At 30.8% G+C, this 20,528-nt stretch overlaps 4 protein-coding genes across 8 annotated transcripts; all 4 read right to left on the bottom strand.

Annotated features, from left to right (window-relative positions):
* Positions 1 to 471: 471 nt before the first annotated feature.
* Positions 472 to 1,245, bottom strand: LOC122635216 (copper transport protein ATOX1). Its single transcript, XM_043825174.1, has 3 exons — positions 998 to 1,245; positions 860 to 935; positions 472 to 762 (listed from the first exon to the last, which is right to left on the bottom strand). Exons 1-3 carry the CDS (start codon positions 1,007 to 1,009, stop codon positions 632 to 634), a joined length of 219 nt encoding a protein of 72 aa, XP_043681109.1. The 5' UTR covers positions 1,010 to 1,245; the 3' UTR covers positions 472 to 631.
* Positions 1,246 to 1,357: 112 nt separating this feature from the next.
* On the bottom strand, positions 1,358 to 4,243 carry LOC122635214 (POC1 centriolar protein homolog A-like). Of its 4 annotated transcripts, XM_043825169.1 has the most exons (7): positions 3,520 to 3,538; positions 2,993 to 3,342; positions 2,692 to 2,902; positions 2,427 to 2,626; positions 2,086 to 2,361; positions 1,668 to 2,018; positions 1,358 to 1,539 (listed from the first exon to the last, which is right to left on the bottom strand). In XM_043825169.1, the coding sequence occupies exons 2-6, from the start codon at positions 3,338 to 3,340 to the stop codon at positions 1,713 to 1,715; spliced, it is 1,341 nt and encodes a 446-aa protein (XP_043681104.1). In that variant the 5' UTR covers positions 3,341 to 3,342; positions 3,520 to 3,538; the 3' UTR covers positions 1,358 to 1,539; positions 1,668 to 1,712. The 4 variants fall into 4 exon arrangements, with proteins under 4 accessions (XP_043681104.1, XP_043681106.1, XP_043681103.1 ...); XM_043825171.1 differs by lacking the exon at positions 3,520 to 3,538 and adding an exon at positions 3,623 to 4,243 and having other exon boundaries at positions 1,358 to 2,018; XM_043825168.1 differs by having other exon boundaries at positions 1,358 to 2,018.
* A 267-nt stretch (positions 4,244 to 4,510) lies between these two features.
* LOC122635212 (caprin homolog) lies at positions 4,511 to 9,336 on the bottom strand. Its single transcript, XM_043825167.1, has 6 exons — positions 9,180 to 9,336; positions 8,117 to 8,335; positions 7,577 to 7,924; positions 6,738 to 7,478; positions 6,354 to 6,654; positions 4,511 to 6,241 (listed from the first exon to the last, which is right to left on the bottom strand). The coding sequence occupies exons 1-6, from the start codon at positions 9,291 to 9,293 to the stop codon at positions 6,009 to 6,011; spliced, it is 1,956 nt and encodes a 651-aa protein (XP_043681102.1). The 5' UTR covers positions 9,294 to 9,336; the 3' UTR covers positions 4,511 to 6,008.
* A 3,538-nt stretch (positions 9,337 to 12,874) lies between these two features.
* LOC122635210 lies at positions 12,875 to 20,215 on the bottom strand. Of its 2 annotated transcripts, XM_043825164.1 has the most exons (10): positions 19,411 to 20,215; positions 15,268 to 18,897; positions 14,798 to 15,210; positions 14,662 to 14,688; positions 14,354 to 14,491; positions 14,152 to 14,273; positions 13,924 to 14,048; positions 13,532 to 13,815; positions 13,262 to 13,444; positions 12,875 to 13,192 (listed from the first exon to the last, which is right to left on the bottom strand). In XM_043825164.1, the coding sequence occupies exons 2-10, from the start codon at positions 18,641 to 18,643 to the stop codon at positions 12,896 to 12,898; spliced, it is 4,965 nt and encodes a 1,654-aa protein (XP_043681099.1). In that variant the 5' UTR covers positions 18,644 to 18,897; positions 19,411 to 20,215; the 3' UTR covers positions 12,875 to 12,895. The 2 variants fall into 2 exon arrangements, with proteins under 2 accessions (XP_043681099.1, XP_043681100.1); XM_043825165.1 differs by lacking the exon at positions 14,662 to 14,688 and having other exon boundaries at positions 19,411 to 20,214.
* Positions 20,216 to 20,528: the final 313 nt, after the last annotated feature.

Genomic DNA, 20,528 nt, shown 5'->3' with positions numbered 1-20,528 from the left:
TATTATTATTATTATTATTATTATTATTAATATATTTATTTTTCAAGTTATGTATTTTTCTTGTATGAAAAATCATGGTCTAGACTTATCAATACTTGCGAAGTATTGTTCATAAAAAAGCAAATTCTGAGTACAAGCTGTCATTTTTAATAATGTTATTTGTTTATTTTAATGTTTTTTTCTTTGTTATATTCATTAAGATAATATTATATCTTATTCATTGTGCTGTATAATTCAATATGGAAATTCTTGGGGTCTTTTGGGTTCGTGCATCAGAACATCATGTTCTTTGTGTAAACATTATTACAAATAGGATCCAAGAACACTGTGTGTAAAAAATATATATACCTACTAGTTTTTGCACATGCACAAATAAAAACAATATACTTTTAATAATTTATATTTCATAATTAAATCACCTTATGAATTCAATACTTTTTTGTTTATAACTTTGAAAATAAAATAACAAAATGATACACAAAATAATACAAAATATTATTTCTTTTAAAAAATATAATTTGGTATAATAGTTTTGTAATTACTTACAATAGCCTAATAATGCATAATAGGCAAGACAGGAGAAAGTAAAAATTTTATTGCGTGTAGTTATATTTGTAATATTTGTGCAAATTTATTTTTTTATGCCTAAAAATCTACACTCCTTGCCAGTTTTCTTGATAACTTGTAATATCTCATCGGAAGATAATGTTGTTTTCACAGAAACCATTTTATTATCTAAATTTACTTTTATATCATTAACACCTAGCAAGAAAATTTTCATTACTCATTATAAGGTTATATACTTTATGACATGAGAAATCTTTTGTTATCATACGAATATTCACAAGACTTTACAAACCTTCCTTTTTGTTAAGCACATTTTGAACAGAATTAACGCATCCCTCACATGTCATTTCAACCCAAAATTCGTAAACCTTAAAATTAAAAGTATTAAAAATAATTTATCCCGGGAATAAATAAAATGACAACTTCTTACCTGTGACGCCATATCACCGAAAAAATATATTTAAGGTTTGACGTGGCATACAATAAGTTACTCTTCTTATAACGAAATGATACTTCTTGAAATACCAGTTTTTTTATCAGAAGATAAGCTCTTATTACAGAGATAATCTTGTAAGCGCACTTTAAAATATTTCAATAAACTACAATTGGAATACAATTGGAAGTAATGAATCGTTCTCTTGCTCTCATATGGTCGACGAGAGGCGCCCTCTTTTGTATTTTTTTTTTTTTCGATAGTTTATTATACTTGAAGTTTGTTTACCTTATTATTTTTATAACTAAATCGATCAAGATAAATCGTGAAAATCTTCATTAATATGTTAAAGTTTCCAATATAAATAATATAAAAATTTTTTTATTTTTTCTAATTCGAACTGTCCAAAAATGCTCATGTAACCTATAATTTCTGACTCATCAAAAACAAATTTTAGAAAAAGATGCTAGTCATTAATTTAATTAGTCCTTGATTATCTCAGTTGATTATTCAATTTTCAGGGAATTGTGTTTTTAGATCTAGAAATTTTATAAAATGTTCAGACATGATAAGGAATTATGTACTTTGAGAGAGAGAAAGAGAAAGAAGAGAAGTATTACTTATTTTATATGAATAATATAAATGATGTGAGATTATATTTACTAACTTGTAATAAACTTATTTTATTTTATATAAATTATTTTGATTATATTTATTTATATTTCAATTCTTTTTCGACTGCACTTAATCGTTGTTCTAATATATGAATAGTAGTTCGTAGTGATTCTACTTGTTCATTTAGCATTTCAATTATATTAATGCTTTGACTAGAACGCGAATCAGGTACTTTATCTGCAATACATAAAGAATCTTGTTCCCTGTCTTTCTTAAGTTCTTTCTGTTTTTTCAAATTAATCACTTCAACTTGTACATCTTCATTTGGTAATTTAGGAATAAATCCTTTACAAATTTTTGTATCAGATTTAGATTTCACAGATTCCACTGATGATAATAATAACTAAAGAAAATTTCATTACACCCACTAAAGTAAATAACACATTGACATATTATATTTGAATCATTACCTCTTGTTGTTCTTCATATTCTTCCATTTCTTCATGAATATCTGTTTCACTTAACAATCTATCCTTATATTTTATATCTTGCATAGGTGGCACTAATATTCGAGGAACTTTTCTATTCTTATCATCTTTATCAAAATTAGTCTTCCACGTTAAAAGCTGAAAATCAGCACCACCTGATGCAAAGTAATCTCCATTAAGAGAAAACGCAATTGATGTAACAGCACTATTATGTCCTTTAAGGGTATAAATTGGACGGCCTTCCAATAAATCTAAAACCTAGAAAACATTTACATTGTAATATATGTATGAAGATACAGTATATATAAAAAAGATTCAATTACTTTCATAGTAGTATCTTCTGAAGCAGTTAACATAAAATTTCCTTTTGGATGAAATTTTGCGACATGCACAGGACCTTTGTGAACAGCATAATGTTGATACAATGAGCCTGTTCTTAGATCATATAATTTTACATAGCCACCTATATTAGCCGATCCAATAACACCACCACTTGGATGGAACTCCACATATACAGCAGGAGCTGTTGATTTAAGTTATAATAAAAAATTTTTAATTTGAAATATGATTACAACATATACAATATACCTTTAACTTCATTAATAGTTTTAATACATCTTCCAGTAGAGACATCCCATAATTTAATAGTCTTGTCATCACTACATGATATTATAAGCCTACCATCAGGAGAAAACTTAGCACATCTGACCCAATTTGTATGTCCATTAAATGATAAAAGAAATTTTCTTTTACACAACATCCACAATTTACAAATTTTATCATGAGATGTACTAAGTAACTGAAATATAAATAAATCTATTAGAAAAATGTTCAAAGATAAATATTTTATCTATATTACTATTATTAATTTCAATAATAACAAAAATACCCGTTCTCCATTAGGACAGAAATGTAATGAGCTTACAGCTCCTGAATGTGCTTTGAAATCTACAGATTGCCCTGTTATTCTAGGTATCCATATTCTTATGGAACGATCTCTTGATGCACTAGCTATGATTTCTCCAGAAGGGGCATAGCTAACATCTAACACAGAATCTTTATGCGCCTTTAATTTATATCCTCTAATTGAATCCGTAAAATTCCATAACATCAAAGTTTTATCCATACTACTAGATACTAATTGATTATTAGTAGGATGAAAATGGAGACCAGTAATTGCATCTTTATGACCTTTTAAGTGTCTTTCAATTGTAGGATCACATGCTGTTTCCACCATTACTGCAATCTATATGTAATAATACACTATATAAATAATATTAAATATATTATCACAAATTATTTATTTGTGATATTTTTTTTATTTTAACAAGAAAGTTGAAGCGAATGTACGTTGTATTTACGACAAATAAGAAAATGATATCAAACATTAAAATGAAAATGAAATAAATAATATACATATAATTATTATCAAATAAACATAGTAACTCATAAACTAATCATTTGCAATATATACTAAATTTGTTGTTTATATCCGGACAGATGTAAAATCCGGAGAGACAGATTCGATTTCAAACGAAATGTACTCGGTTCTAATACTACTCTAGTCTAATGACAATCTAGATAGAGAAAATACATGATTTCTTTTTTCGAAGCGCCATCTGGTGTAAAGCGGAAATGAACTAATATTCAAGTGGGAGACTGAAGTGTTTTTTACAACTTGCATAGCATGTATGTTTCTATATAATAATCTATATCGATACAGATTAATTTACTTATATATACACACACATACACACACACATTCTTTTATTATTATTTCTAAATTATTAATTATATTTTAATTTTTCTTATTTTCCTAATTATATAGAAAAGCTAAATATATCTTAGACAACTTTTTCTTCAACTTTTATTAACGTAAACTAAAATCTCTACTGGTTTATAACATGTTTCTAGTAAATATGTATGTTCTCAATAATACAACACACACATAAAAGATTAATATTTTCTTTCGATGTAGATACTAACCTTATAGAAAGGTCTATTATATTTAAACGCACAAAAAGACGCATTGCGATAGTCTAGAAAAACGAAGCTTGTTTCGATATTACTTAGTTGTACGTATACACGAGTATAAAAGCTTCGTCGATCATACTCGATCTATGTAAAGTTTGATTCTGTTAATATTTATTTAAAAATATAATAACGCGTTACGAGTAACATTAAAAAACGCTGAAATTGTATGAATAGTATAATATACAGCACTGAACTACTATATTGAAAGAACAATTGTACGTACAAAGACATTGCCATAGGAAATACAAGATTGATATCATATACACTATTAATTAAACACTTTATTATTGATTTTATTTTATTTTATTTTTTTTTTTTGAGAACAGATTTAATGACGAAATGCCTCCATTAAGCTATGTGATAGATAGGCTAATTAGCAGGGTTGAATTAGATCTTTATTTGGAAGATACACAGGTATTGATAGGATAATTGAACGTAATTGTAGATTAAGGATGATTAAACACAAATGTACAAACAAAATACATTACTTTTCGTATCGCATACGTGGCGGTACAAACGCAGTTTGTGTCCATGGCGTACTACATAAGCACACCCTCTAATTAATTGTACACTTAGCATGTTTGCCATGCTAAAACTCACTCGGCACTACAGCTTATTTATTTATTTTTTTTTTTAAATAAGTCTTCATTTTTCGAAATAATAAATCAGATAATCATGCATAATGTCAACATTGCACAGCGATATCTTTAGAACAATTGAATGTAGAGAGGATCCTAAAGAATTTTGAAATAAACAAAGAAAAAATAGGGGAACAATATGAATTTCCAGAAGAGGAATCACGTAACTCATCCATGATAGAACATTTTCATAAATTTGCGTATCCTCATCCATTTTACGACTATAAATCTCGGTAACATTAATCTAAATGCTTCAAATTCGTAGACCGGAACTGGAATATAGTCTAGAAGTTATATCACTAGAAGGCATTGCTCTCTCCGTGTTCTTTTTTTCTGGTATCTTAAAAAATCCTCTAGAACGATGCGCCGCAAGACAAAGAAATAGTCTAGCAGATCGCTTCTATTCTCTTACGATCATCTTATAATTACATTTTTAAATACGTTCTTGTTGTGTTTCCTTGAAATGCGTGTATGAGTTCTCACATTTTTTTTGTTATTTTTTTTATAATAAAATTATTATTATAATTTTTTTAATTTTTTTTTGTTGTTGAACAGTTGTTGCCCTGTGAAATCTGCCTTCCGTCACAACACAATAATACTTGCATAGTGGGTTCACACTTCATGAATTTGGTTGATCTTTTTCTTCTTCTCTTTTTTTTTTCTTTTTTTTTTTTATATCACAATATTACATTTGCATTATTTTTACATTAATGTTAATAGGATCTTTTTCTTTGATAATCATAGATACCAAATTCAAATGCAGTTATGTTATTCATCGTCTTATTTAAGAAACATCCTAAGCCAGAAACATAAGTACCAGCATGTGTGTTATAATAACTTATTGTGAAATAATAAGACACTAAGAGTGTTTTAAGTTATGCAATGATAACTTTTGTTTCCATTATATCTATCTTACTATATTATTATAAATAAAACTCATACTGCGCGCTTCTTTGTACATGATAAACGTAGTATAATGCAACATTAAATATCAAAGATTCTGTTCTTTATACGATCGCGCTTTTGCATACATACATACATACATACATACATACATACATACACATATATATATGTATATATACTTATGCTGATCTATGTGTATACATTAACGTTCTGAGCATGCTGCAAATGTATTGTGCCGACTTAGGTTTTTTCATAAATAGACAATTGAATAGTGATCTTAGAGCATTAATATAACATTTCACTGTGCATTATTCTACCATGTAGTCGTTACTGTTGTGCCTGAGGCTTACCGCGAGGTGCATAACCGCCGCGATTTCCTCCTCTTTGACCACGATATTGTCCACGTCCACCCCTATCCATACCACGCTCACCCCGAGGACCACCTCTTGTGCTGCCTCCACCTCTTTTAAAACCACCGTTGTATCCACCGTTTCCTTCATTACTCCACGAACGTTGCTGATAACCATTTTGATAGTTACTGTCATTGCGATAATATGTACCTAATTTCACGAAACAAACAATTTTACATAAAATATATTTTAACTAACGTGTATTTATATTATAACATAATTGGTACGATATAATATATCAAGTTCATTATACATTTCTTACCTTGTCCACCACGACCATTTTGCTGATAACCCCTGCCTCTTCCATTGTACCCATTAGAATTACCTCTTCTACCACCTCTACCTCTATATCCACCTCTCTGTTGATCGCTCCAAGCTTGTTGAGTTGTTTGTTGTTGTTGTTGCTGCTGTTGTTGCTGTGTGTCTGGAACAGGTTGTTGAGCTGTTTCTGATTGATTCCAGTCTGTAGGTTCTGTTAATTGAGCCCAATCAACAGATTCGCTTGGCTGATCTGTTTCTGTCTCTGCTGGAGCTGATTCTTCTTGATTCTCTTCTGTTTTTTCCTATATTAGATACACATAATTTTTAATCGAATTTTAAATGCAACAATATTTTAATGATACTAATATATAGGTATGATGCATACCTCTATATGTTTTTCCTGGCCATCTTGTTGAGATGTCTGTTCGAAATTTTGTCCTTGTGTTGGAATAGGCTGGGATGCTGCTTGTTGTTGAAAACCAGCAGGGTGTTGAGGACTGTATTGAATATTTGTTTGTTGATGAGATGGCGGCATAGGTATTGGTGGGGGTGGATTAGGATTAGCAAATCCAGGAATGTGCGACATATCTTGAGGTGGTTGATGTTGATATATTACCTGTTGAGGTACAACAGTTGCGTTTGTGAAATTCTGATTTGTAAATGTCTGAGAAGGTATAGGTGCATTAACTGCAGGAGGAATGTGTGATACAATAGGTGTTTGAGAAGTGACATCTGGTGAATCAAGTTCAGATTCTTGCAGAAAGAAAAAATTTGGAGTTCCAATAACATCATTAATTCTAGGAGCTTGTGGAGGTTGCTGTTGTGACTGTTGAGCTTGTTGTTGCTGTTGTTGTGGTTGTGGTACAAATCCAGTTGCATTTGTGTAATATGATGGCTCAACAGATGCAGTTGGATGTGGTGGAATAGGTTGTGGTACAACAGGGATTGGACCAGAAACTGGAGCTGTGCCTGACACTACAGGAAGAGGAGCAACTTGAACTGGAAAGCTAGGAATGGGTATTATGGATTCAGGTGGAATGTGCCTTTCACTGTTACTAAATTCTTCATTAACTTGCTCTGGCACAGAAGTATCCGTGATTTGTGTTTCAGCAGTAGTTTCAGTAGTCTGTAAAAAAAATATATACAATTAAAATCACAGTTCGAAAAAACATTAATTAATTTAATATAATATTCTATTAGAGTTGAATGAATATATTTGCTTACTTCCTCAACCGCAGATTCAACTGTATGAGATTGATCAAAGTATCCAGATTGATGAATAGAATGTATGATTTCCTTTAATTTATTGTAAGTGGTTCCAACAACTTCTCTTTGTTTACCATCAACAATTGCTACATAATGTTCTGCAACTTTCTGTACTTGTTGAAGAACTGTTGGCTCTCCCTCTTCATGCTGATGTTTCATTATAACTTCATTGTAAAGATCATCTATATATTTCAATTCATCTTCTGACATTTTTACAGCACCATTTGTACCAGCTAAAAAGTCTTCTCGTACAGTACTTGTACTCATACTCGTCAAAATATCCTGAATAAGTAGTACTTCCCTAACCTACATTATAAACAAAATCATAAAATATTGCGACAAGCACTCTGTTTATTAATATTTATAAATACAATAATTTTTTATGAAAAAAGGAAAACAATAAATAATATTGATTCAGTAGTATGTCATTGCTACTTAATTCTTTAACTTGCTATGATACTGAAACATTGGTGAACGAACATTAGACATGACACTTACCTTAGCAATATCTTGCTGTGTTCTTTCAACAGCTTCTTTACGTGCCAATTTCTTTTGTTGTTTAACAGCATCATTGGCAATACCGACAATTTGTTTATACAATTCGCGAGTAATATCCAAGGTTTGTAATACTCCATCATATTTAGCTACAGCCTTGGTCTGATCCGCATTTAGTTCCCTTCCATTTTTTTGTAGATCTCTATAGGACTCTAGCTTGCCCTAAAAACAAACAATTTTTTCCTATAAATATATTTCTTCTGATTTTACACATTAATATTTATAATAAAAAAATTTATCAAATATCAGAATAAAAGTTAGTTTACTATTTCAATGAAGTCTACTTTTGGTCCTTATGCACAAAATTATAATTTAAAGGAAAAATCAAAAAGAAAAATAAATAAAAATAAAAAAACAAACGATATAGTTGAAAATAATCAACGAGAATAGCGAGATAAAATTCATCAAAAATTTCGTCCGTTCCAATGTTCATTATCGGACTATTTTCAAAAAAAGAATGCATATAAATAAATAAGAGAAAGGCATAAAGAAAGTCATATTGTTTGATTAAATGAAGTATTAAAGTATATGCGAATGTAGAAAACCGGTACGAAGACTAAAAACCTAAAGAAAAATTCCTAATATATATTTTTCATTAGAAGACATAAAATATTTTACATACGAAATCTTTATTCCTCGTACCGAGATAGGACGATCAATTAAAGGTAAAGTAACATGAAGGGAGGCCGTAAGGTAAACTACGAGAGGAAGTTTTGATACATCTAAAGGATACCGCCATGACACGAGGTTCGAAACAACGGATTAAAACTTTCGATGGTAGGAAATATCGTAATTCTACATAAGAAGAATTGGTATTACATGATTCGTTAATTGATTATCGAAAGGCTCAAGGATATTTGCTCGTATAGTAATTATCTAATATTGCCGAATTTTCGAGCGTGAAGCACATGGCGTATCGAAACATGGCGGATTACACGGTAGAAGCCGCCGATTGACAGGTAGGTCTAACAGCTTTTATCAAAACGTTATTCCTTTCAATACTAACCTTACGCTTTTCAAGATTCCGTATTTTATGTTCGATAACGATAATCGCTTGGCGTATGGGTTCCACGGTCTCCGTAGAGGCCTGTTTCTCTAGTTTAGGGTTGGCAGAAGGCATCCTTCACGGGCAACAAACGCGAACTGGAAATTGGAATGGAAATGAAATCACGAGAGGAGTGGGGGATAGGAAGGGGACCCCTCGTGTTGTCGCGTGTATGTGTGCGTGCAGTATGGTGGGAGAATAAATGGACCTGCGCATTGCAAACTTCACAGTTAACTTTCCAACTCTAACGACGAAATGTGTTTTCTTTTCTTTTATATATCATATATATGTGTATATGTATACACACATGTGTATATATATTATCATTCAATTAATTTAAGAATTCTCTCTATTTTACATTATATTAATTAAATGACTTTCATTTACCTTTTTTGTTAACGTTAAGGTTAAACTTAAAGTTTTAAAACATACCATGAAAAATATATAAACATACGTGTACTATCGGTATCGCAGTTCGATATCTCGCGCGTGTTTTATCGAAGCGCGATATATTTTAAATTCAAGTTATTGAAAAACTTTCTTAGTGTAATTATATTTTTACGCGAATAATGTATAATGTCATAGTTATTGATTATATGAAGATTTTTACGTAAAAATTATTTAGAGAAGTATATACACAACCGTGTAAACTGTATGTCTTTTATTTAAAAATGATTAATAAAAACATAAATTATGCGAGTAATATTCTACTATAATATTTATATACTTTGATCATATTTCTTTTTCGATCAAGATAACAGAAAATACTGCAACTTCAGTGTTCAAAACTTCTCATAATTAAACTGTATGATGAAACCTATAAAAAAATTTACAGTGTCTAATAAACAAGGTTGTACCCATCGCTTTTTAAAAAGAAGTATAATATAACAATAATATTAATAGTTTTATATCGTATGCAATGTTGAAAGATCTAATCATAGGGCAGGTACTATATATGACATTACAATATTTATACAATTAAGATTTCTCATTGCAATTTCTTGAGAAACGTTTGTTTGCACGTTACATTTTTGTATTTATTAAAAAAATCGATTCATCCATTCAATTGTTATATACAGCACCTGCTTTTTTGCGATATGAATTATTGCATGGCACATTTGTTAGAAAGAAGATCTCTTTCATGTTGCATACTCTTTTTATTGTTTGTGTTTGTGTCCAAATGCCCGCATTTTAGATTTTAATATAATAAATCCTCCAATAATTTATAATACATTTCAATGCACCTCACAACTATTACTAATACAATAATTTTGTCTTGGTATAACATATGAAAGGTGTCTAAAGCCTGATAGGCATTGCTTAGCCACTTTACACACTTTGCTAGAATATTTTTACAATTTACAAATATATTTGATACATTTTCGAAAAATACATTCGCGCCACGCACGCATATCATCACTCTTTTTTCTTTAGAGAATATTTTTTGTTCCTAATAAATCTGGAGATAGGCTAAAAACTTAAACGATACAAGCCTTAAACAAAGACTATCGCGATGAGAATAATGATAATAATAAAATGATGATAATGATGATAATGACAATGAAGAAAATAATAATCATAATTATAATAATACTAATAATAATAACATATAATTTAAATCTAATAATGGTATTTAATGTACAGTAAACTGTTATTGGTTCTATAACTAGTTATCTATTATCTATTGGAAAGTATTTGTAATGTTAATCATATATAAAATGTTGCCTTTTTTATATAAATCATTGTAAAGTAACAAAATTCTATTAAATTTCATTACAGAATACTTTTTCTTAGTAAAGTATATTATAATGATAAAAAGAAGCCTTTGATATATCTAGAATTCTCAATATTTACAATGTATTACAAAAATTGGAACTTCATAAAATTTATGATACACATTGAGGCCAAAATCTAAAATACATAATTCTGTTATTTTATACATTCTGAGAACATAGAACAATGCATCATAATTTATTTTTTCTTATTGTAATTGATCTACATTTCTCTTATTATATTTGCTCTAGATCAAATATAAAAACAAATTTTTTTAAACGAAAAATTAGCAGTACATTACTGTTCATCAATTTTGCCCTTAAAAATATGATATACAGATATTTTAGATACAAAGTAAAACACATTTGTATACATATATATGTGTATATGTGTATGGCGTTTTAGATTAAATAAGGTCAATAAAGGAATTTTTTAAATGCAACAAAAATATATTTTAACTTATGTAAAAATGATAGAAAAAAAAACAGAAAGAGAATGATTGTTCGATAATTGTTCAAGTTCATAGCCCAACTTACTATTATTAATACTTTTTCTTTCATTTCTTTATATATTGCAATATATAATTTTTCTTAATTATTGTACTTTCATTGAAATATGATATAAAAAAAGAAACCATTTAATTCAAGAGGACAAAACTTAGTAACAGTACTGTACAAGCATTAACTATATAATGAAAATAAAATGTTATTATTTATATGTTATGATATACAAAAAGGCCTCTGGAACCTGAATATTGCTATTATTATGACCATTATACGCAAATATTCATATAGCTAAGAGTATATATATATATATATATATGTGTGTGTAATGATATTTGCAAACTGAAAATTATTGAACCAAAAATTATAAATAATTTTTTTAAACATGATAAAATAATTGCTTGTATATATAATGTGGAAGAATTGTATATCTAAATGTTGCACTGGAAATAATAACTGCAATCAAAATCAGACTTAAATATATAATGCAAAAATATATGCATATAGCAAAAACAAAAGTTCATTTTCAAAATATTTAGTAACTTCCAAGTTATATCAGTTGGTAATTTCTTTTTTTTTTTTTGAAGGTATTCTGTTCAATTATCTATTCAGTAATCATGCTATAGAGATATTTTTAAATGATTGGTTTTGGAACACTTTAGGATATTTCAAACGTATTTGATACGTTTAAAAAATCTTGTTATATGTATGTCTGCACTTAGTAAATATATATATACAACATAAATATTACATAAATATTATTTGACTTGCCAATTTTACAAATAGCAACTATTTTGCAAAAGTAAAAAAGAAAATACATATTAACTTTAAGAGTTATACATACAGGAACAAATATCTTAACAGCTTCTGCTTTTCATAAACAACAGACTTCAAGGCGCTGTTATGTGATGCAAATATGTTACAGAAAATTTTTAACACTTTTCACATCATGTTACCAAAGTTCTGTCTTCTTATATTTTTCGATTTATCACGTTAGATTTTCACCTTACATGAGATTATCACGATACAAATAGCTATGTGTAACTATATTCACATGTGTGTCAATATTCCACTATTTTTATATCACTATAATGGCAAAGTTTGGGCTCTGATTGCTATACCAAAAATGTATATAATACACATTTAAAGTGTTTAAATTTTCACTTACCTCAATACTCTCAATACCTTATTTTTATAATTACAGTTCCTTATTACACTCTTATTAACTTAGTTCATCATAATATTATCCAGTTTAACAGTTATCCACTGTTCTTCAAGTCTATTATATAATTCTTCAATGTGAGAGACAAGTATGCATATATTCAACAATTATGTATGCCACTATACTCACACAAATATTATGACGTTAAATAACAAATAGAACCATACTGTGTAGCACCACTAAGACGATACACTGTTTATTTGCATATTACAAGACACTGTTTGCAAATTGCTTTCAGTGTTCTGTATAGGCACCTGTGAATCTGAAGTATTACTCGGTCCTTCAGTTGCACGCACAGATGAATTATGAATTTTCATTTCTTCTGCATGATTTACTGAAGACGATGACGTCGACGACGACGAAGACGAAGACGACGACGACGACGACGATAATGTTTCCGTTGGATTTGACTTTTGTTTAATTTGTTGTTCCATGTTATCAATCTCTGCCCAAATACATCTAACTTCTTTAAATAACTGAGAAAGAAAAAAGTATTTTAGTAAATCATTACTAAAAAAATAATATATATTATATAAATTATTTACTTGATTCAACCAAGTTTCGTCCGCTAATAACTCATTTAATATTATTGTTGTATCTTTATTAGGATCAGTTGATCTTTTATCTGCTACTCTTCTTGCACATTCCAAAAACATGAGATATTTTTGATGAGCTACTTTATTATATAGAGCTACCTTAGTTTGGCAGATTCGACATAGCAAAAAATCCTATAAAGATATCAGATATAAAATTAAAAAAATTAAAGTTAGCAAGTATTTTTTATATACACATAATGATGACTATATATATTAAACCTTTTCTTGTGGTACTTTTGGACCAGGAGGTGAGCCTTCCAATGTGGTACTGTTGTATGGCTGACCATAAAGTAAAACTCTAGCATAAATTTTGATTTGCTGACAACCAGCACATAATTTGTTTTTATATTCAGAAGATGGCAAATCTTTCAATACATTAAGACATGGCCATGTAGAGATTGCAGTTATAAAATTAGATCGCCATTTAGTGGTAGAAAGAAGACGTTGTTTTCTCTCATCTGTTACTTCATCAACAGTCTTAACATTGGATAAGAAATAATCATCTGGGGAAACCAAAAAGAAAAAAAAAAGAAAAAAAAAAAGAAAAAGAAAATATAGAATAATGACCATGTTCATATTACTAAGTAAAAATTTTTAAGTAATGTTTTAACCTTGCTCTTGGAATATCTCTGTTAGGAAATTTGAATCCAAAGCTTGTGAGATCAGTGTTTGTATATACACTTCAAAATTATCTTGATATTTTTCAGTATCCTTCATGAACTTATTTATGCATTCACTGAAAGTGCAGAAAAAGAGAGAAAAAAAAAAGAAAAAATATTACCAAACTATTTTTCATTTTTTACAAAGTAAAGTTTTATGAAGTATTATAAAGAATTCACCTGTCATCAATGATCATTTCATCCCTTAAAAATTCTACAATAGTTTCTAATTTGCCTTGTTGCCAAAACTTAACTGGCACTTGTTGATAAATATGACGATTTTGTGGAGCCCAACCAGAATACTAAAATCATATTAATATTAATTAGAAACATTTATTAGTTTTTTTTAGTTACATTATTTTATGATATATATATTCTTTACCGTTGATATGTTTCTATATAACGTTTTGCCATTGGACTTAAATGGCTCATATTTTTGCAATAGTGTTTTCCCATCTATTCTCCACAGAGCTGGATACTTTTCATCTAGATCTGTCTTGATCACAACAAATTCACCAGACTAAAAATATAAAAATTTTTAGTTATTTTATTATTTAAAAAAATATTTGGAAAAATAAATGTTATAGTTATAACTTGAGAATCATTGAGGCTTTTAACAAATATATCAATAATATTAATGATATATTTGTTTATATATTATTACAAAAATGTAAAAAAAATAGAAATTACCACATCTTCAAAATTGTTGATGGAATGCTGCATGCAATAATAATGTTTATGATTTAATTTGTATCAGTGAACTTTCCTCAATGGTAGTGAAGGTAAATTAGAATATAAAAGGTATATTAAAATATAATCAAAGTACCTTAAATGGAGATATATCAATGTCCTCATCACTGGCAGAAGTAATTAATTTCTCATCTATTTTAGTCGAAATCTTTGCAGAATTGCTAGAATTTTTTGTATATACTTCATGCCTTTTTCTGACTGATTTTTTTGAAACAATAACTTCACCAGATGAATAACCATCTTCTTCTAAGGTCCTTTTATTTTTCTTTGTAATTAGAGGTCGTCCACGTTTCTTTCTTTTGTCTTCTTCATCTCCAACTAATTTTACTGCAGGAGTCCAAGCAGGATCAGAATCAGAATCACCTTGTTCTTCGTCATTATCAAAATAATCTATACCCTGTTGTCTATCTAAAAATTGTTTTACTGATGTTTTTTCCTTAGCTTTTCTCCTAGATGTTTCTCTTCTTGGGGGTAAAAGTAAAGGATCCACTAAAAAAAAATATAAAGATTAGTTATTAGAAATTATATAAAACATTTTAACATTACCTTCTTCAAGTTTCTTTGATACTTTTCCACTTGCTGTATGAGTAGCTGCCTCTGCTGCTGCAGCAGCTGCAGCTTTTCGCTTTCTATCTGTTGGTCCTCCAGGTTTAATAGGTCTTCCTTTTCTAGATTTACCTTCTGGTTTTATAATTGTAGTATCCATTGTATTAGTAGTATTAGTAGATGTTTTTCTTTCTGTTTTTTTAGGTGGAAATAGAAAATCATCATCACTAGTGAATCCATCATCACTTGAATCAAAGTTTGGTTTTTTTCTTTCTTTAGGTAATGGAAAATATCTAGGATCATTAGCATAATCAATTGCTGGTGTTTCCTTTGGAGGATTTGGTTTTTCAGTCTGTGTTTTTACTGTTTCTCCATTTGTGGAAGTTTCTGAAGGTTTACAAGGCTCTATTGGAATATATGGTTTCGACCTACTCCATGTTGCTTTTCTACCACCTCGTATTGCAGGTGGCGGTGAAGGATCTCTTTCACCTTGTAAAAACTTCAAATAGCTCGTCATGAATCCTGAATTTGGATCCCTACCAGGTCGTTTAAGATCTTTGTTCATTTGATTCATAGTTTGCACTGGCTGTTGATTTTGCTGAAGAAAGCCTAATTCTTCTTCTATATTAGGAACAATCACTTTAGGTTGATCATCTCGTATTTCTTGATTATAATTGGAATTTTGATTTACTGCATTCTCCCCAAAACTAATTGGAGTTATTTCAACAGAAGATTGAAATTCATGAGTATGATGTGGATGATGTCCTGGAGGTATATGAAAAGCTGGAAAATAAGGAATAGGAGGTGGTGCGTGATGATGTGGCACCATTATAGATTGATGTTGATGTGCTGGATTTCCTACAAAATTACTTGAATGATGCAGTGTTGATTGAGAACTAAATGCAGCAGGTGCACTTGTAAACATTTTTGAGGGAGGTGGAGGCAAATTCCACCTTTCAAAGTCAAAATAACCATTTTGTTGTTGTTGATTTGTATTATGATGTGCAGGAGGTGGTATTCTACTTAAATATTCCGTCATTGTTGCTGTTCCTGCAAGTTCATTTAGAGTGGATCCATGACCTCCCTTTTCTGAACTTTTCCTTTTTTTGTTAACAGAATCTGCTTTGCGTCTTTCTTCTACTTGCTTTTGCTGATCATTTAGAGCAGTAGGGCCTGTGTGCTGCTGTTGTACTTGACAGGAACTTTGTTGTAGTGTTTGTAAATTTTTTACAATACTCATTGGATCTCCTCTACAGCTACTTAAATCTTGTAAAGTAACTTGATTAGAATCAAAATAGGGTTGCTGCCTCTCAGAAACATTTAATACTCTTTGTACCTGTTGTTGAATAGGTAATGTTTGAGTATTTATTTCTGTGTTACCAGTTGTATACACTGCCACAGAAAATTTTCTATTTGTGTTTGTTTGTCTATTATCATTTTCCCAACATATTTGTTGTTTTTGTGTTTGAGAGAAATCTTGTTGTTGTCTATCATAACTTTTAGTTTCTGTATTGTAAGTTGGTTTGTTATTTTCTGTAGTACCTAATGCCCTAGTTATCACTGAAGAATATGCAACTTGACCTTGTGATGCAGGTCGAGGAACAGTAACATCAAGTGGTGAAGGTGGTGTAACTTGCTGCTGTACTGTTGCTTTGTACTGCTGTCCACTAGCACATTGATTTCCATTATTTTCTGTATGTTGTTGCAATGGCGAAGGAGAAGATATTGTTGCCATTGGGCTATTATACATTGGATATGCAGGACTTGGTACATGTCCTAGTGGACTAGCTTGTGAATGTGCTTGTAAGGGACTTGGTCTTCGTGGTACAACAACTCCGCAATCAGGACCATTTTGAGTCGAATTATTGGAAGAATAAGCAGAATCTGTAGATGCTGTTGATTTTGATCTATTAGAATGGTGATATTCAGTATCATTTGCTGAATTTGTTATATAATGTCTATAAGGTGTTGTTGGTTGCTGCTGTTGTGGTTGTTGATTCAAAACATGAAACTGTTGCTGTTGTTGCTGTGGATGTGACTGTAAATTATTATTTGGTGGTGTCCTTTGGTTACTTGCAAGTTTACCACTATTATTATTACAATTTGTTGTATTATTAGTTCCATAATTCATACCACGTGTATCCATGATAGAAAAACTAATAGGCGATGACTGATTACTATCATGTCCTGCTTGTTCATTCCTTCTATGTTCACCATGATTGCTTAATTCAGGATAAATTTTAGTTTGTGCTTTTGTTTGTATACTCTGCTGAGATGTAGATGTAGCTTTGTTAGGTGGGGAAGGAAAACCACTATTTTGTGTTGGTTGTTTATCTTGAGCTTGCGATGATACCGATCTAACCGATGTGTTTAAAAATATGGTTGTTGATGCAACAGATCTTGCAGATGGTTGTGGAATTCTGTATTCTTTACTAGGAGTATTACTTGGCGTGGACACAATGCATGATTGTTGATGTTGAAGAGATGCTTGTACCTTACCATTTGAAGTTTGGGTCCCATTACCAGCTGTGTAATTGTTTGTCAATGTTTCAGAACTAAAAGTAGTTGGAACTTGCTGGAAAAATGTTTGGCTATTACCTCCTTGAGTCGTGGAGACTACTAACTTTACGTTAACATTTGGAGATTGAGGTCTAACATTTACTGTCTTTTTTGCATCTGGATAAGTAGATGATTTAAAGTCTGCTGTTGAAACAGGAGTAGATAGTTGAGAATTTATATTATTTATTGTTGGAGTTGCACTAAAATGAGCATTAAATGTATTTTCATAGGCAGCAGTGTTAGTTTTTGTGGAAGGTGGTCCAGGAGAAGATGCTACAACACTTTCATGTGGTAATATACCAAAAGGACTTGGAAGTTGGGCATTGTTTTGTTGGGTCCAAGCGAGAGATGATGCAGTGGGTGAAGATGATGAACCCTGATGTTCAAAGAAAGTTTGATGAGTTGAATTGTAGTTTTCTCTCAATGGAGATATTTCAGATTCGGTTGTTGTATTTTGTTTAGTCACTGTCACGGCTTGTGCTTGAGCAAGGACTTGTCGATGTTGCGATACATAAGGCGATTGTTTTGAATTGGGATGGTGAAACAAAGGAGAAAAAACATCATAACCCACAGGGGGTGGAGACAAAAACCCCCCTGGGTTGAAGGGAGATGGTTGTCCCGCCAGAGTTGCTGTTGTATGTGCTGCTTGTAAAAGTAATTGCGATGTTGTTGACGGTACCGCTTGTGTGGCAGCTGTTGACAAATGATGCGATACAAAATCACTGTTGGTGGTTGAATTTGTTCCTTGAAATGTATTAGCAGTACTTCCTGAAGCAAGGCGGTTATACGATGCATACCATGGACCAACAGGATCCATTACCCAAGTTTGGCACAAGGGTGCCTAGCCTGCCTAGTCCACTTATGGCAGGCTTTCTTGCGTTTAGAAATGTTGGTGATACGTTTTAAATCAATCATAACATAATTTTCAATGAAAACTTTTATACATTCCTCTTTATAATTGCACATAGGAAACCATTCTATACACTTCTTCATATACATATGAACTGATCATAAGAGCTTTGTTAAAGTGTTAAGGATTCTAAGGTAGGGCAGAAAGTTCTCCATTCTATCCTGTGAAATAAAAAATTTGCTTATTTGTACAAATACATTGACAAAAAGAAATGTAATAAACAATTGTATAAAATCTTGGAAATATATTCCTATGTAATAGAACACACCTATCCATAATTAAAGCTTTTGGAATAAGATGTGAACACATTTTATTTGAAATAAATAATACCACATGATAATAATAAAAACTAAAAATCTTAATGTTGGTATTGGTTAAAGCAAATAAACAAATATGTACACGTATAATGTGTCCCAAAAGTAATGTTGTTTCACAGAGGACAATTGGATAAAAGTGGTAGAAACGCTCGAGAAATATAAAAAGAAAAGAATCAACAAGGTACGTTCATAAGTTCCTAAGTGTAATTGAGATCTAATTCGTTCGAAACATAACCATCTTTAGTCTTTTCAGAAAACGATTTAAAAGTATTAAAAGAGAGGTTGATGAATTGAAATAAGAACAAGAAATAGATAAGAAAAGAGAGAGGTGGGATTGGAGTGTGAGATCATGCTTACTTCTTCGTAATCACGAGTGATCCATCAGAATGCCGTAGACGGTATCCGAGATCGTCGAATCGAGCAATAAGCCAGCGTGTTTCTGCAGGCACAGTACGACTTGTGTTGCTTACGATCGTCGAGTGTTAATAGCTATTTGTCCGCAAAACAAAAACAAGCACGCGCGCTCTCCTTGGGATCGACGAGCATCCATCGAAACAGCGTCTTTTCGTTTTGTCCTATCCAAACAACAGTATCCTTGAATACAGTATACCAATAGCTCACTGCTAGTGGTCGGTACTGATCAACAAGGAATGGATCGTCGCGTTCTTCGCGTATTCTATAAACGTTTGGACAACGACGATTGTTTTCTTCGATATCGTAGAGCCGTGTGCATAGGTATTCGATTATGTTCGCCGGTGTACGAAGAGATACGATGTCTTTAAGAATAACACAATAAATATGGCCACAGATACCTGGCCAACGCACGACACACGATCGGGTGGCACCGTTGCTCCGCTCACATGATTCGAGCGTCCGCGAAAATCTGAACATGCCGGGTACACCTCAAACCACCCGGCGTTTCTGCACATACACCGCGGTGAGATGAATTCGCACAGGCTCATTTATCGCGGGGAATTTAACGGTATTGCCCCCGTGCGCTCATTATAGGTCGCCATTTTAATCCAAGTCAACAATAAAGCACGCCATCTATCGATTCTGTAGGAGGAACGCGGAATGATCGTGTCTGGGGAGGGGGAATTAATTGGCGGGTTTTTTTGGAAATTTTCAAATTTGCAAATCATTACGAGCGCTTTTTCACACGTTTACATCATTATTTTTTTTTAATAGTTTTTCTATCGTGTTATAAACAGAAATTAAAAAACAATTGCAATGTTAAAAACGCTATAAGAAAATGTATATTACAATTAAATAAAATATTAAATTCGATCAGGAAAGTGTATTCTATTTTTTTTTTTTTTTTCTATAAAAAACAGAGGTTTTTCAGATAATTATCCATCATAAACCAAATTCACAATAATAACATTTATTAGAATGATAATGTAAGAATATATATTTATAATCGTTATGATAATAATAATAATAATAATTATAATAATAGTAAACTTTACTTTGCA

Source organism: Vespula pensylvanica, chromosome 17 (genome assembly GCF_014466175.1).
Source record: "Vespula pensylvanica isolate Volc-1 chromosome 17, ASM1446617v1, whole genome shotgun sequence".
NCBI classification, from domain to species: domain Eukaryota; kingdom Metazoa; phylum Arthropoda; class Insecta; order Hymenoptera; family Vespidae; genus Vespula; species Vespula pensylvanica.
The sequence above is the reverse complement of the archived record's forward strand: the minus strand, read 5'-3'. Positions and strand labels throughout refer to the sequence as shown.

Bases quoted from the DNA above. Each gene is read 5' to 3' on its own strand.
- LOC122635216 (XM_043825174.1), bottom strand. The intron at 763-859 runs GTTTGTAAAGTC...TTTTCTTGCTAG, and splicing joins TGTGCTTAACAAAAAGGAAG to GTGTTAATGATATAAAAGTA.
- LOC122635214 (XM_043825171.1), bottom strand. From the start codon at position 3,340: ATGGTGGAAACAGCATGTGATCCTACAATTGAAAGACACTTAAAAGGT. The intron at 2,903-2,992 runs GTATTTTTGTTA...TTTATATTTCAG, and splicing joins TCTGTCCTAATGGAGAACGG to TTACTTAGTACATCTCATGA. The intron at 2,627-2,691 runs GTATATTGTATA...TTAAATCAACAG, and splicing joins AACTATTAATGAAGTTAAAG to CTCCTGCTGTATATGTGGAG.
- LOC122635212 (XM_043825167.1), bottom strand. From the start codon at position 9,293: ATGCCTTCTGCCAACCCTAAACTAGAGAAACAGGCCTCTACGGAGACC. The intron at 8,336-9,179 runs GTTAGTATTGAA...GTTTGTTTTTAG, and splicing joins GGAATCTTGAAAAGCGTAAG to GGCAAGCTAGAGTCCTATAG. The intron at 7,925-8,116 runs GTAAGTGTCATG...TTTATAATGTAG, and splicing joins CACAGCAAGATATTGCTAAG to GTTAGGGAAGTACTACTTAT.
- LOC122635210 (XM_043825164.1), bottom strand. From the start codon at position 18,643: ATGGATCCTGTTGGTCCATGGTATGCATCGTATAACCGCCTTGCTTCA. The intron at 14,049-14,151 runs GTGAATTCTTTA...CTGCACTTTCAG, and splicing joins GAAATGATCATTGATGACAG to TGAATGCATAAATAAGTTCA. The intron at 13,193-13,261 runs GTAAATAATTTA...TTTCTTTCTCAG, and splicing joins ACGAAACTTGGTTGAATCAA to TTATTTAAAGAAGTTAGATG.